The sequence below is a fragment of the Phyllostomus discolor genome, chromosome 6 (genome assembly GCF_004126475.2).
Source record: "Phyllostomus discolor isolate MPI-MPIP mPhyDis1 chromosome 6, mPhyDis1.pri.v3, whole genome shotgun sequence".
NCBI classification, from domain to species: Eukaryota; Metazoa; Chordata; class Mammalia; order Chiroptera; family Phyllostomidae; genus Phyllostomus; species Phyllostomus discolor.
Genome location: NC_040908.2, coordinates 100,141,904 through 100,159,659, shown reverse-complemented (window position 1 = coordinate 100,159,659; position 17,756 = coordinate 100,141,904). Strand labels below are relative to the sequence as shown.

General features: G+C 33.3%; 1 protein-coding gene and 1 long non-coding RNA gene across 2 annotated transcripts in view; one reads left to right on the top strand and one right to left on the bottom strand.

Annotated features, from left to right (window-relative positions):
- CNTN5 (contactin 5) overlaps positions 1-17,756 on the bottom strand; it is a 1,221,314-nt gene that overhangs the window by 304,450 nt on the left and 899,108 nt on the right. The window contains exon 9 of the mRNA XM_028517441.2: positions 2,171-2,273. Coding sequence (XP_028373242.1) covers positions 2,171-2,273 — 103 coding nt within the window. The remainder of the gene's footprint in view (positions 1-2,170; positions 2,274-17,756) is intronic.
- The window catches only part of LOC118501225, a 394,674-nt gene continuing 389,259 nt past the window's right edge, over positions 12,342-17,756 (top strand). Inside the window, exon 1 of the long non-coding RNA XR_004903840.1 lies at positions 12,342-12,395. This is a non-coding gene — a long non-coding RNA (uncharacterized LOC118501225). The remainder of the gene's footprint in view (positions 12,396-17,756) is intronic.

Genomic DNA, 17,756 nt, shown 5'->3' with positions numbered 1-17,756 from the left:
ACAAAAGAGCTTGATATGCTCTATGCCATAATTTAGTTGTAAAATTCTGTGAGGAACACTTTGTTAAAACACTTCACGTGGAAAGACTGACAGGGAAAATCAGCCTGATTGATATTTAGTGATAATTAACAGGGTTCTTGGGCAAAGATCCACCAGAGATTTGTGTACTTGTTAAAGTGGGAAGCAGCTCAGGTGAGTGGTGGGAACCAAGCAGATTCAGGTATTAATTTGAAATTGCTGTGATAATATTGGGATACAGTGGCAATCTACTCCACATGACAATATGCTATAGAGAGTTGCCATATGTAAAGATGTTATTTTCTTGACTCTGTTTACTTTAATCAGAATGGTAGGTTGGTCTTTAGGTAGAGGCATATCTCTTCATAAACTTTAAAAAAATCATAGTTGTGACACTTCGCAAAAAGATATGAAATGAGCAATGGAGACCTTGACAAATCTGTGTGTCTTCTTTATCCTCCCTTATATTTGATCATTCGGTACAGTGCAGGGAGAGGGAATAGCAGAGAAGGAGTGGAGAAATTGAAGAAAACACGGTATTAAAATCACATAACTGTTGAATCCTACCTAGCACAAAAAGGACTTCAACCATCAATTTACTAAGCATATTTCAAAACTTCCAAAAGCAAGAACATCTAGCTTATTAAATAAACCTGCCTGGGGAAATATCCCACATTGTTCTTTTCTCTATAAATTTAGTTCTCTAATTTGTTTTACAACATGATTCCCCCCTTTATTTGTAGCTTTTGTGCAAATATTAGCATTTAAGAATTATTTAACTGCAGGATATTCTTAACCTTTGTCATCAAACTAAAATACATTATTTTTGTATTATTGGAATTAAGCTGCTTATTTTGGACATTTCCAGGCATACTTGACATGACAACATGGACAAATGGTAAAAAACAAAAACAACAAAAAATTTCCACTTTTAAGGTCTTATTTAACCATGTGCATTTAACTGATATCTTTGTGTTTGGAAGACTTCCTCAGATATCTGCCCAAACACCTCCTCGATGGATTTTAGGTTCTTGAAATATTTTTCTATTTATAGGCATCTTTTACTTAAAAGAATGAACACACAACAATTTATTTTGTTTTTAGTTTAATATGATCCTGCTTCTATTTGGGTTTAAATAGAACTTTACATATATGTTATTTTAATGTCTTGATATTAGAAAACATGGTGTTCCCTATAGCCATGCCCTACATCTCCTTTCACTAGCTAAATTCCTCATATTTGCTAATATTTTTCTCACTCATAAGCTAAACCTACTTTAAGCATATTTATGTCACACATTTTACCTCCAAGTACTTGATAGTTATGCTGTGAGAGTAGCTCACCACAACTAAAGTTAAATGATTAGGCACTCTGATAGAGATGCAGTTATGCAAATTATAATTATAGAGTTAGAAAGCACCCTGAGGTCTTATCGCCCTAAAAAACCAAACAACAACACTCTGTTTAAAATAAATCATAATACTCTAATCAAATATAATCAAAATTCCACTCCTGTCTCTATACCCAATACTCATACTGTAAACATCATTGAAAATTAATTATATACCATGGGATTTAAACTCTCCAAAATAGAATCATTTAGTATAGCAGGCATAGAGCGTGGTATAAATCATCTTTCTGATTTGGAAAATGATTACATGTTGTGCATATTGACAGCTGGTGCTATCATGTTACTGTTATTTCAGGAAATACCGAAGTAAGCAATTGGCTCACTGTAATTATTATCTTTTTGATTTTATACCATTGTCTTGTTGTAGCTTATCAGAATCTATATGCTATAGGTGAGTAGCAGATATCACCTTAATTTTTTATCCTCTTTTTATTTATATCATTGCTGGGTAAAATTTAAGAATAATACCAAAATTTAAGACCCATTGGCAAAGACGTAAATCTCTTTTTTATTTAAAAGAGCTTTCTCTGTGTTAAAATAGCAAATATATATATATATATATATATATATATATACATTCTTGTTCCTAGAAATGACTAGAAAGATAATCATAAGTGGTTACTTTGTCCAAACAAGGAGCTTCTGGGAAAATGAAACCTAGCAAAATAAGTGATTCAAAAATAAGATATGTCACATTTTAATAAACAATTGTGTGTAATTATGGAAGAATATGTACTTACTTGCCGAGTGCAAAGCACTCCATCTTAACGGTTGTTCCCTTAGCAGCTGTAACTGTGAAAGGAAAATGGACCTCAATTTTCGGCTCGTATTCTCCCATCACACCTGGGAAATAAAGAGCAGTCTTTAAGCATAAAATAAATGTCACAATTTCTTTTCAATACTGGGGATGGTTACATTGAAAGAGCACAGTGGTTTGGTTTTTAACGTCTGTTTGAGGACTGCTAAATTTTTGATGCACTGAAAAAAAAATACACTTAAATTCAGTCATTATGGTGACTGTCTTACCTTAATAATTGAATTGCATGTTATGTTCAGTACTTTGTAAAATAATTATTTAAGTGTTAATTAACACTGGTAGTTTAGGTACAGATTATATCCCAAATGAAATAAATAACTACAAATATTTCTCATAGTAAATAATTGTTGATTTTAAAAAAGTAGGTAAAGGTACCAGAACTTTATCATTGTCAAATAAGTGAGCACTTATTTATTAAGTTAATATGCTTATTGAATATCTGTAATTTGCAAGCATTTTGCTAATTATTGTGGGCATTACGGAGATACATTATCCATGGACTGTGCTCTCAGGCACTTGACAAGTGTGTTCTTAAGGAAAGAAACAATATACACTACACTTAAGTTTGGGAAAAAGAGTTATTTATCAAAATAATTTCAATATAAGATTGAAAGTGATGAGTGCTGTGAAAGAGGTATTCCTAAAGTATTAAGTGCATCTGAGGGGATTATGAAAATAGGATTTGTAAAAGTGGGGAAAAGATAGAAAGGAAAGTAAATGGAATGGTATAAATAAAGAGAGATGGAAAATCACCAGCAATAGGAAAATCAATTTTTCTGGCATATTGGTATGTGAAAGTAAATGATACTAGGCAAATTTGGAAATAAAAATGGAGTAAAAAAATAGATGGTCTTAATCATCAGTGTAAGTCATTCAAACTTTAATCTGTAAGTAATCTGGAGGACTGGGGTTTTGAATAAGGGACTGACATTTTTCTAAGATATACATACTAGAATTACAGCAGAAACTGGCAAGTTAGTTACATTATTTCAATAATGCCAGGTAATAGTAATACAGGCCTGAACTTAAATTATGGTGAAAAACACTAATTGGGTAAAACCATTGAAGAATTGAACTTGGCATATAATAGGGGTGCTGAGAATAAAGGTATGGGCCTCTCCAATAATAACACGAAGGTTTCTAGCTTGGGCGAGGGGGTGGAGGTGGGTGGGGAGGAGTTGGGTGATGCTAATTAAAGAAAAAAGAACACAGCTATAGTAGGAAAGTTAATGACTTTTATTTTAGGAATACTTACTTTGATATCTATAAAATATTCAGAAAAAAGGATCTGACCAGATCATGAACAAGAGAAGGAAGTTTGACATGAGTTCTAGACAGGTGATATATATGAAGTGTCATCATTTAGAGATGCATTTGAAGCTATGAACTTGGATAAGGCTTTCAGTGCGCTAGCTGAAGCCTGGTGAATTCCCATGCTAGTGCCCTCAGGCAGCTCTCGAGCTCATTTCCTCTCCAAAATAATTTCTAGGAAATCCCTTGTGTAAAGCACTACAGGTAATACAGTTATGATTTAGCACAGAAGCTTCTCTGAGGAGCTTGTGTGGGTGCTTGGGGGTGTCTGTGTTCATGGGTATATTTGCATATGTAGGTCTGTGAGCATGTACAGCACCATATGTAATTCTTTTGTGTATGCCTGTGAGAACAGAGAGCTGAGGAGAGAAAGAAACCCTGACAGAATGAAATGAATGCTATAAGATATTCAGGCAAGATGCATTGGGTGTGTGAAGGGAGAAAAAGTTACAAAGACAACATTTATGTGCTAATTATTTTAATTTATTTTTGGTTTGATATAGGTCTTAAAGGAAGATGGGGAAGAACTTTGGATCAAAAGTGTCTAAGTTCATGGAGGACAAGAAGATTATCTTTGCTTTTTTTCCTTCTAGTTATATGTAAAGCAATCATAAAAAATCACTGATATTTTTATTAGAGAGATTGGGCTTCTGGACCTGGCTGTGCTAGATTACCATCTCTGACACATCAGTGACCTTTGTGTTTTATTTTTCTAAACTATAAACTGAGGGAACAGAGGAGAATTACCATTAATGTAATGTCCTCTTCTAAAGGGCTAACTCACTCATTTTCTTCCCAGTCTTATGTTCACTGCATGTCAAAAGCCTGATATATAACAAGTGAATTGATGATTAGTACTATTACATCACTCAGAAAAATAGTGAAGTACCTCCTCTCTATCTCTTTTTCAGTAATGTTTTTCTCTTCTACTGCTTGTATTATACCTTCCACCCGTTCTCCCCTGACTTTATTCAGATTTCTTTCTGTCATTTCCACATGTCTTCTTTTTTTCCTGTGTTTGTCCTGAATAGTAGGATTTGGCTTGCTAGTGATACCTCGCTGAGTGTATCCAACATTGAGAAGTTTATCTTCAATGCCTTCTTACTTATAAGACTTCATCTAAAGATTCCTAGGCATTACATGTAGTGGCTCCCTAAAGAAGTCCCTAACATCACCTTCTGCTCTCTCTGTTTGGTCCCAACATTGATTTTGTAATATTCTTGTTCCTTGTCTGCCTGTTAAGTGGATGATTCAATAATACATGATTTCTCATGATACTTATAAACTTAAGCTTATTAAACTAATACCCTTACTTACACAAGTCCCTGTGAGTGCTGGCATTTGATGAGCACTTTAGAATATTGTAGAAGGGCAGTGAAAGTCAGGTTGAATTAAAAATATATTTTTGTATAATTATTTCTAGTAAATTGTTTAAAGGGGTCTCATAGGAAAGAGACTTGAATCTCTAAAACTCCAGTAATTTGGTTTGATTTCTTTTTCTATGGTAAATAAAAAATTCCTTTTGGAATCAACTTTTATATTAATACTTCTTTTCTTTTTTTACTAAAGTAGGTCCCAGAATTAGACAACATTTTAGGCCCTTCAAAATCTCGATCTAACTCTGAATCATACCATGATATTATTGATACTTTTTGGTTAATAGGAGCCAGGCTCAAATATTCTCTGTGTTCTCTTCTCAATAATGTCTGTGATTGCAAAGAGGACATTCTCTTATAGCTTTAATCTTTAAGAATGATTAAAGGATGGGTACTCCTGGCAATATCTGGAAAGTAATTTTATCCAGGTTGGGCTTTCTGGTGTTCCTCAAATGATTCCCATGTGGTCAAAGATAAGGTAACCTCACTACAGGGAACAAGAGGTTTGCTCATATCTATACTTGATGTTAAAGATAAAATTCAAAAGCTTAAATAAAATCCTTCAAATTATATTAGCTAATTTGAGCTGCACTGTAAGAAATAAGCCTGTGAACTGGAAGGTCATAGGTTTGATTCCAGTCTTAGGGCACATGCCTAGGTGTGGGAGAGGCAACTGATTGATGTTTCTCTCTCTTTCTCCCTCCCTTTCCCTCTTTGTAAAAATAAATAAATAAAATCTTTTTAAAAAGAAATAACTGGTTGTTTTAAATTTTACTCTGATAGTGATAACATAAAGACAGACTAGAAATCTCTTTAGATGTGTCTTGCTCTTGAACAATTGATTACATTCAGGAATTAAGTTTTGCTTTATGTTTCATAAGATAATTATGTTACAGTTTTCTTCAATTTACTTTGCCCTCTTTCTTTTAGAGATGAGAGAGAAGTACCAAAGGGGTCAGGTAAGTGGCCCAAGGTTCTATAGATAGCTGTTGAAAATAGAGCACAAATAGCAGGCTTCTGACCTTAACTTCACAACTATTTTTTTGACATCACTCCCTTGGGGAATTTCAATCACAGAGTGTAACAATCCTGGCATTGCACAGGCACTAACTACATCAACCATTGATTGCCTGCCTTCACTGCTTGCTTTATTTCAGCCACCGTTTTTAATATCTCAAGTCCTATGCAACTTAGTTGTAATTTTTTTGTTAGGTAGCGTTTGATAATGATAGATGAGTGAAACAATCCTATAAGATACATAGTCAAAGTTAAAATTATTAAGCTTATCTCTCTAGCCAGTGCATCTCTTTAATTGTGATAGCCCCTTGTTTTAAGATAAATATGCTCAAGAAACACTGCACTGTCTTCATCCTTTTCCCCACTCCTGATTCTCTTGGCTTTGCTGGCTTGCCTACTTTGGAATTACATGTTATTAGAAGATCACCCCAAATTACCCTCATTCCTCATAAGCAGAAGTCTTCCAGCAAAGTTCATTACTATCCTTCTATGTCTTTGTGGTTCTGATTTTCTTATTTATTCCGATTACTTACAAAGAGCTAGGGTGCTTTCCATAAGTGGAATGCAATTTAGAACAGTGTTTTTTGAGTGTGTTGCAGAACAGAGAGCCAATGACCTCAGAATAAATCAGGAAACCTTACCAAAATTTTAAGTTATCAGGTTCAATTTTGAGCTTAGTGATAAATAATCTTTGAAGATATGGCTATAAGCTCTATATTTTCACAGTTTCTGTAGGTGATTTTATGTACGTTAAAGAAATCCAGTGTTGGATGGACATTGACTCTTATTTTTATCACACTACCTGTCATTTTTAGGGTTTGAGTGTAGCAAACTAAAATGGCTGAAACAAAGTGGCATGCAGAAGGCCTATAATCATATTGCACTTATTGTGACTGCCCTAACAGGCAAATTATCTTCACTTGTATGTATGATACTTGCAGCAGAGCTGGTATTTTGTTTTATCTGATTGTCGGGAGATCAATTGTTAGTGATTTCAGTGTTCACTTGTTAGCACCTACGTATTTCAAGTGATATTTCTGTCTGATACTCATAGTAATATTCACTTTGGGGGCCAAGTTTTATATCCAATAAAACTTAAAAATTTGGCTTAGCTCATGAATTAGAAAGATTGAGCCAATTTTATGTCCAAATAATGGATATTTACATTTTAGTCTTCAATATCTTTGCTAATTTTACTCAAATCTATTTCTTGTCTTCTAAGAATAGCACCTGTATTCTCAGTGTTTCCTTCAGAAAATGTTTCTTCTATCTTTTCTAACTATGTGGGTCGAATAGTAGTCACTGTCTTCCTATCAGTTCTGCCTTCCTGGCTGCAGTTATTAACTTGTTATGTGCGTCAGACACACACTTGGCTAGCTAGATCATCCCATTGCCCTGAACATAATGTTTGATTCATGGATGGGCAGTTAGGGTGGGACTTTTGATTTACAGACCAGGGAGTCCAAGTCTCAGTTCCACCTTGGCAGCAAAAAAGGGCATCTGCATGTCTGAGAGCCATTGAACCTCCACTAGTGGAAGGTGTTAATCTGCCATTGAAGAGAATTAAGCCACTTCGATAAAATGAAACCAATGCAGATAGAGGAGGGATGGAAAGAGAGAGTACTGGTAGCATGTCAGTTCTACCTCAGATTTAATTTCTTGCCCTTCTCTCAGAAAAATAAAGTGAATTTCATATTTTGCTTGAATTATGTACTTCAGGTTTGGTTTCTCAGTTGCAGACTGAAGTTTTGACTAATAACCTCATGGGGCTCAGCATAAACAGTGGTGACCCAATGTCGGATCATAGCCTATCTGAATTCTCTGGCTGTCATAGTCTACAGGCTGTTATAGTCTGTTATAGTCCACATTAGAGGATTCTCAGGCTGTCATAGTCTACATTAGACAAATAGAGAGTTGGGGTGGTGGTGGAATAGGGGCCAGGGCACATCAATGCACAGGATTTGTCTTATTTTTAAGCATTGTAACATTTGGTAGAAAATGTAAATTCTAATAGAGGATATAACACATTATGTATCTCCTAATAAAAGATTATGAATGATATTAGAAAACACAGATAAGGTATTACTGGAGTTGACAGGAAGAAGAGATTATTGATTAGGAAAAGGGAGGAGCTGGTTTAAATCAGTTATGACAGTGGCACTGGTGGGGGCTCCCAGGTAGAAGGGATGGGACGGTGGTAGTGAAGACGTGCAAGTGAGATTCTATCTAGAATTTTATCAACCATTTAATTTTATTGCATAGGGCAAGAGAGAAATTTCAAGTATAACTAAGAGCTAGATGATACATAATATCTAGAAATATTTTATCTTCTTATTCATTTATTAAGATGCCTCAGCAGTGGCTTGGTACATCTGCATAAGCACTCATCTGGAAATTAATTTCTACAATCAACAGGCATCTGATTTCTTCAGGTTGATTGCTCTGTATTTTATTTTATTTTTTCTTTTTAATTGAATTTACTGGGATGATATTGGTCAATAAAATCATATAGGTTTCAGGTGTGCAAGCCTATGATATATTATCTCTGTATTGTATTTGTATTCACCACCCCAAGTCACGTTTCCTTTCTTCACCATTTATCCCTTCTTTACCTACTTCTACTGCCTACAACACTCTGGCCTCTGGTAATCACCATGCTGTTGTCTGTGACAATGTGAGCTTTTTTCCCCCCATCAATTCCTATACCTTTTTCACCCAGCCCTGCAACTCCCTCCCCTCTGACAGCTGTTAGCCTGTTTTCTGTATTTAAGAGTCTGTTTAATTGTTTGTTAGTTTATTTTATTTATTAGGTTCCACATTTGAGTGAAATCCTATTGTACTTGGCTTTGTGTGACTGGCTTATTTCACTTAGCATAATGCTCTCCAGTTCTATCCCTAGTGTCACAAAGGGTAAGATTTCCTTCTTTTTTATTGCCAACTGGTATTCCATTGAGCAAATATACCACAGAGTTTTTAAAATCCATTCATCCACTGATAAACACGTGCGCTGCTTCCAAATCTTGGCAATTGTAAATAAGGCTGCAATCAATATAGGGGTGCATATATTCTTTTGAATTAGCTTTTTGGGTTCCTTTGGATACTTTCCTGGAATTGGGGTCACTGGGTCATAAGGCAACTCAATTTTTAATTTTTTGAGGCAACTCTGTACTGCTTTCCACAGTGGCTGCACCAACCTTCATTCCCAACAGTGCATGAGGATTCCCTTTTTTCCACATCATCGCCAAAAGGTGTTTGTTGATTTATTGACAAAAGCCATTCTAACAGGTGTGAGGTAATATGTCATTGTGGTTTTAATTTGTCTTTTTCTTATGATTATAGTGATGTTGAATATCTTTTCATATGTCTGTTGGCCATCTGTATGTCCTCTTTGGAGAAGTGTCTGTTTAGGTTCTTTGCCTATTTTTTAATTAGATTTATTGTTTTTTGGTGTTGAGTTTTAAAAGCTCTCTATACATTTTTGGTATTAAGCCCTTTTTGGATATATGTCAAATATGTTCTTTCATTCCGTGAATTGTCTTTTAATACTGTTGATGATTTCCTTTGCTGTGCAAAACTTTTTAGTCTGGTGTAGTTCCATTTGTTTACTTTTCTTTATTTTCCTTGCCCTAGGAGATATATCAGAAAAAATATTGCTTTGAGAAATGTCCAAGATTTTACTGCCTGTGTTTTCTTCTAGGATTATTATGGTTTTGAGTCTAACATTTAAGTCTTTCAACCATCTTGAGTTTATTCTCATGTGTGATATAAGAAGGTGGTCTAGTTTCATTTTTTTTGCACATGTCTGTACAATTTTCTCAACACTATTTATTGAATGAACTATTTTTAGCTTGTTGTATGTTTTTGCCTCCTTTGTCAAATATTAACTATAAAGGTGTGGACTTATTTCTGGGATCTCTATTCTGTTCTATTGATCTATATATCTGTTTTTATGCCAGTACCATGCTGTTTTGATTACTATGACTTTGTAGTATCATTTGATATCAAGTAGCATGATTCCTCCAACTTTGTTCTTTCTCAATATTGCTATCACTATTGAAGGTCTAAATTTTTAAAAATATTTGTTCTAATTCTGTGAAATATATCATTTGTATCTTGATAGGAATTGTGTTGAATCTATAAATTACTTTGGGTAGTATTTTAATTGTGTTAATTCTTCCTATCCATGAAGACAGCATATGCTTTGACTTAATTGTATTTTCTTCAGTTTCTTCTGTGTCTTATAATTTTCCAAGTACAAGTCTTTTACATCCTTGGTTAAATTTATTCCTAGGAGTTTTACTCTTTTTGAAGCAATTGCAAATGGTGTTGTCTTCTTGGTTTTCTTTTCTGATAGTTCATTATTAGTGTATAAAAATGTCACTGATTTCTGGGTATTTATTTTGTAGTCTGTTACTTTACTGAATTAACTTATCAGATCCAGTAGTTTTTTAGTCTTCTCTTCATACAGTATCATGTCATCTGAAGTTAATGACAATTTTATTTCTTCCTTTCAAATTTGGATTTGGAATTTCCAATTTCTTCTTGTCTGATTGCTGTGTCTAGGACTTTCATTACATTTTTAGGAAAACATTTGTAGTTTTTGCCCATTGAGTATAATGGTGGCTCTGGTTTTATCATATATGGCCTTCATTATATTGAGGTATGTTCCCTCCATTTCCAGTTTAATGAGTTTATGTAAAATGGGTGTGGGATTTTATTGAATGTTTTTTCTGTGTCTATTGATATGATCACATGGATTCTATCCTTCATTTTGTTTACATGGTGTATCATGTTTATTGATTTGCAAATATTGTACACATCTGATTTTATTAATGATGGCACCTGAAATTACTATCATTCATACACAATGTTATAAATGATTACATGTTGGTAAATTAAAGACAAATATAATAAAGATGTACCTAGGACAAGCATCAAAGTACAGGATCTATGAAATAAACTATAGTTTCTACATTAAATGATTTACACATTAAAATTATTTAACAAAATGTTTTGAGGATTTTCTTTTATTTTACCAGAAATATATGCAATATGAGAGCTTCTTACATGATTTTTACTTTATAGTACTTGTGTTTTAGTATATGTTTCATTTGTAATGTTTTTACTGTCTTTAAAAATTTGAATATAAATATATATTATTCTATGTAAAACTCCTGATAAGGAAATGAAAAATAAAGTAAATAATAACAAATATTGACAATAATAATAATAATTCATGAAAAAGGGGAAAATAATGACTAAGTAGTCCACATTATGCCTACAGATATTTTGCTATGTCTGAGACATGTCACTGTACTGATGCTTTTATGACAGATTAAATATTAACTTGTGATTTGTTGATAAATGATGGAAATCCTAATTCTAGTCCTGGCTCTGCTGAAAAATTAAGGTAATCATAGAACCTTTCTCTAATTGAGGGTTTATAAATCTAATGGCACATTAGAGAATATATATTATGCATTAATATATCCCTCCTTACTGTATTCAAATAAGTTAAAAGTTATAATCTTTAAAAATTTTAATCATTTAGAAAAGTGTTTAGATGCTTTTTAAAATTTCCTAATAAGCCCCTGAGTAACAATTTTACAAACCTAAATAGATATACAACATATTGTTTTCTTACTTCAAAAAGTATATATTAACCTAAATCAATGTTTCTTGAGGTGAATCATTCTTATGTCAATACAGGGATTAAAGGATCTTCTGACAAGAGGAAATACATGATTTGTGTTCCCTTTAAGTAAGTGCTCCTTTATGAGTATTATTTATCTAGAGAGATCGAGAAGAACTAGAGAGGTTTATTATTAGGAAATGTTTTTCATTACTATTATATATTTTCTGGAAATCAGAGAAATCAATAGGTATTTTTTCCATCCCCAAGCATCAAGAATAAACTGGTTAAGGGGTTTCTTCACACTATAATTTCTCTCCTCTGATTACCGAATTTTCTTCTCCTATTCTTGCCACTGTGATTTACAGAAATATAACCCTCTCCCATCACCCATGAGTTTATTCTATATGTATTAATAACTTCAAAAAATTTATAAAAGCAAATACTAAAGAAAGCAACTATATGCTTTCATGAACAAACATATAAGCTTTCTAGAATTAAAACAATAGTCTACATAGAATAAACTTAAAAATTGATAACAAAGTGTTGAATATTCTCTTCAAATATGTATATTGAAAAGTTTTTCTTTATTATAGAAGTAAATATGTTTGCCATTTTCATAAATATTCACAAATAAAACTACAGAAACTTCTCTATAAATATATGTACATAACAAAAGTCATATATAGTTTTATGGTAAGTCCATTACAGTTATGTGCTGCATAATGATGTTTTAGTCAATGATGAGCCCATATACAATGGTGGTCCCATAAGATTATAATGGGGCTGAAAAATTTCTATCATGTAGTGATGTCAGTCATTGTAATGTTGTAGAATAACACATTAGTCATGTGTTTGTAAAAGCCTACTGTGCTGCCAAGCCCATAAAAGTATTGCACATATAATTATATATAGTACATTATACTTAGTAATAAATGACTGTGTTTCTGGTTTATGTATTTACTATACAATATTTTTATTGTTATTTTAGCGTGTACACTTTCTACTTAAAAAAGGTTTCTATAAAACAATGTGTCATGTTACATTGGCAGTAGCCTCACAACTTCGTTATCTCCTCTCTTAATTACATCACTTTCTCTTGTGCTGGATTTAATCTCATGTTGTTTTGTGCAGCAATGTGCCATGCAAGCTTTTATCTAGGAGCAATAGGATATACCACATAGCCTCAGTGTATAATAAGCCATAACATCTAGGTTTGCTTAAGTACACTCTATGATGTTCACATGATGAGGAAATAACCAATGATGTATTTCAGAATGTATCTTTTTCAAGTGGCATATGACTGTATTTAAAAATCATTTAAGAATTCTACCTAACAATTTAAATAAGTGGAAATATTTCTTAAAAAGTAAATTAAAAATCATTTAAAATGAGTAATTTTTAAACTTAAAATTTTTTCTTTAACTTTATGCAATGTGTGTTTGTCTATCTGTTTCTCTATTTTTGTGAATTTAGAATATGGGGGAAAAAAAGAGAGGAAAATTTGGTACCTGTTAAAAATTTTGGTATTTTAGCTTATTAAAGTTGTCTCCAAAATCTATGTAAGCATAACATTAGAACAGTTATTGAATGAACTAGGGTCCTAATTTCTACAGACAAAGAGCCTCTTTTGAAAGCTAGTTTGACTGGGCTCAGTGATGGCAAAAAACTGTACTAACTCAAAGGGAATTTAAATAAAAATAAAAATATAATGGTTCTTAATGACATATTAATCCTCAATCCAATAATTAAATGCTTGGAAGTTCTCTAAATCATTCTAGGGAGTCTTCCACCCTAAAAAGAGTTAGTTCATTTCTTTTTTAAAAATATTTTATTTATTTATTTTCAGAGAAGGAAAGGAGGGAGAAAGAGAGAGAGAGAGAGAGAGAGAGAGAGAGAAAGAGAGAGAGAGAGAGAGAAACATCAATGTGCGATTGCTGGGGGTCATGGCCTGCAACCCAGGCATGTACTCTGACTGGGAATCGAACCTGTGACACTTTGGTTTGTAGCCTGCACTCAATCCACTGAGCTCCGCCAGCCAGGGCTGAGTTAGTTCATTTCAATTGTGAGTTAGACACTATGTTTCTATACAATTCATTCAAATATTTATTTCTACCAGAATATTTTTTCATTAAAAAGACAAAATAAGATGCCTCAGAATTATGGTGAGCTTTCCTCACTGCATTAAACACATTAATCACAATTGCTACATCCATAGTCTTTTCATTGAGAAACTAAAATGTGCAGTGAGATACAAAAGTCAGATAAAGGTGAGTCAAAATAAACCTAAGTAATGAGGAAGAAGTTTCTACACACACACTGTCTGGAAGGTAGGGAGAATATATTCAAATCAGAGCATAAGATTTAGCCAATTGGAGAGTGGATAAACTGTGTACAATAGTTCAGTCACCTTAATGGGGAAGGAATAGCCATATATTCTTGTTGCTAAGATTGCTAGAACTATTTGGATTCAGCTACCTTTCATTCTCTGTCCCCAAAAAGTCATGCTGTATTCCAGACCCTAATCCAGGAATTCTCTAATATCTACTTTCTCATATCATGCCATGTATTGTATTTCCTGAAAACAGAAGTCTCTTATTTAGGTTTATTTGAGTAAACTTCCATTCTTTGCAACTACCTAGAACACTTACCCACATTGCCTTTAATTTCTAGATGTTTAACATTCTTTGGAGAGATTGTCCCTTTCAAAAAAGTTTCTTACACATAACCATCTATCTATTCACACTGTAATCACCAAGAAGTCGAGGGACTCAAAGAGTCCTGGAGGAATTAGTTCTGCCAGCTCAGTTGATCAGCTGCCTGGTTTCATACTCTGAAAAACGTGACAAATGGGTTGTTTAAACTACTGTTAAAAGTGTATTTTTACACTGTGATCAGCACAGATTGTTTTCTCACTGCAGCTTTGTTATTGAGAATGCCAGCATTCTCGCTGTTAGCACTCACATTGGAGGTACTAAACATGCCAGGCTCTGCCCTGATTTGGTCTGTAAACAATTTGCATATTTTGTTTTAAAAACTCTTACTGATTTCAAAAGCTCTATCGTTTAAAAGATATATATGTGGAGGGGGAATGTCAATTATCACACCCTCATCACTGGGCTTTATGTACATTAAAGACTTTAGATATAGAGAAGGAAAATAAACATTGGCTCAACACCTGCTATAAACCTGGTGCTATTGTTCAGTGTACAGAACAAAATTGGCATTTGAAACCTAAAAACACAAAAAGATAGGTATGACTATTCCATCCTAAATAGTAGAGAACTGAGTATTGAAGACATTGAATCACTTCCTCAACATCACACTTTATTAAATTACAGTTAAGCTGTTCGAATCCAGAACTGTTATCAATTCTGAAGTCAACTTCCCCTCATTGTTCCATGTTGCTCCCCATGAAAAGTTCCCACAGTTTGCAAAGCAGAATTCATTTAGTCATTTCCAATTTTGTAGATAACTAAATTATACTTCAAATATTACTTTCTCTCCCTCTCTCTCTTATTCCATATGTGTGTATTACACTGTTTCTATAATATAAAGTACTCTGTTTCTATATATTACATATTATCTCTCTGTGTATATTATACTACTGTTTCTTTTTAAAAAAACTAATTATGGTTATAATTGATTGTTCAATCTGATTGCACTCGCTTTCCTTTGCTTAACATCTGTTTTCTCTTCTAATCTATAAGGTAAATTAGAAAAGAGATCATATTGTTTTGTTCTCTTATGTCTTCAAACAGTGCCTGATACAAAGTCAGTGCTCAAGATTATTTGATAACTAAATTAATTAATCTACTTATCAACTATGTAAAAGATGTGTGATAGGTTACACAGCTGAGAGTATTTTATTTTTATGTAGTCCAATGCTTATATTATGTACTTATTTTGAGGAAAATTGAAGGTAATTTTAACATAAAATCATGAAGTTCTATATTTTGTTTTAAGTTATTGTGATACAGTCATATGAGAATAAAATATGTTGTGAATGAATAAAGTGAAAAAACCCCTCCATTTATCTATAATCAATTGTCAAATTCAGTTAATTTGGTTTCCATAACATTTTTCCACCTTCTATTCTGATTGCCATTATTTTAATTTGGATTCCCTTTCATCCAGCTCATTAACTTTGGTCATGTGAAGATCACTAGTGGCATAAGTAGTGTTTGTTAAAGCCTCATAGGATTAGACAGGAAAAGAAATAAGAGATAAATTTGAAATAGATTTTAGACAAGTCTTGGAAGGAGTTTTGCCCTAAAGTAAAGAAAATAAAATGTATGTTGGAGGGGGATTTGGATCCAGAAAGGGTTACTTTTAAGATGGTAAATATTCTAATATGTTTACTGATGAGAGTCATTCAGTATGGAGGGAGTAAGTAATGGGGGGGAGAGAGGAAATAATTGCAGAGGGAAATTCTTCAAATCAGGTAAGAGGGCATGGGACTCAGTGCACAGAACTGCCAAGAACAGTTCATTAGTCTTGCTAAAAGCCAGGGGAGCATAAATATATGATAAATTGTAAGATGTTATATTTGTTGTTTGAAAGATAAATGAAATAATAAATTTAATGCAAAACATGTGTTCAAAATTATGTATTATTTTTACCTCATCAGCTGCCTAGACAACCATGAAGTGAATGGGACAAAGGCTGAGGTCGAGGCTAGAGATTTGGCAACTGAGTAGAATATGACAGATGGGTCAGGAGATGCAGAGTTAAGATTTTGTACAGAAAAAGGTTTACAGTGAGTTAATATAAAATTCAAGCTGGAAAATGAAGGCACTTGAGGGCATGAGGGTGTGATGGATAGTGAAATATTGGATTGCCCCAAGAATTGGATGGGAGAGTTTGAAAGGCTGAAGAATTGAGTGAAAAGTGCTAAACAAAATTATTTGGACAGAAAGGGGGATGTGGCAGAAAGCTGTTTACCTAACACTGAGATTTTGATAAAGGCAGAATAATTGGTAATGGCCAAATTCAGGCTATTACTTTTGTAATGGGTGGCTAAGGTGGCATAGAGTACAATATCACAGGAAGCAAGGTCAAGAACCTAGGAGGTCAGGACCTTGAATAGATCACTGATGTAAATAAACATGGATGCCACCAAGACAGAATAACATCTCTAAATGAGAAGCACAACTAGGAAATTGGGACATTATTTCAATAACAGTTGACTGCAACTGATGAAATTCATGTGACAGATCCCTTTATTTATTAATGTCTGCATCTCTCAGTTTTCAACTCAAAGATCTCAATGTTCTAGTCCTAAGTTATCTTTTAACTTTACTTCTCACTCTTCTTACTCATGCATCCAATATTCTATGTAACAGAATTGCTTGTTATTTTCAAAATATACTTTATCCTTAACTGATTATGTGCCTTTGCATATGCTGTTGATCCTTACCTAAAATTACATTAATATCATCCCATACACACCACACTAAAATTTAGTTTATCAATAAACTTCACTTCAAGTTATTTGAAGATGAAGGAGGAGGAGGTAGAGGAGAAACAAACAAAAAGAGTACCCCTTCTACTAAAAACAAAAATGAAAAAAGTTCTGTAATTCCCTCAGCAAGAAATCTTGTACCCTGCTTTGAATCACCATAGTGTATGACTTCTAGTGATACTAATTATGTCCTTCTTTGTATTACACATATTTATACATAGCTGTTCCAATGATCTGACTGGTCAAAACCATCATCATCAAACCTGAACTGTCTTATCTAGCCTAATCCTACACCTAATTCTCCTTTAGTCTGTCTATTTCTGATATCTTTGTAGCTTGTCTTTTGAAATCCCATGTAAGCAAACTCATCTTTCTGTACTGTTTCAGCTCTTTACTCTATCTGCTTGTGAAAAATAAACTGGATTTTCCTATATCATATTCATTGATCTTTTATCAGTTAACAGAACAATAGAGATATAGCATACTATCAATCCATTCCTTTTTTAAAAAAATCATTTAAGACACCAAGTCAACATTTCAATTTGCTGGTCTGTCCTCTATTAGTACTAGAGTTTTTGCCATGGAATCAAGCAAGCGAATAAATAACGACAACAAAATACCTCAACAAAACAAAAAAACAACAAAAACAGCTATGTATGGTGCCAGGTGGACACACTTGAAATATCAGGGGAATTACTTTGTAAAGCAT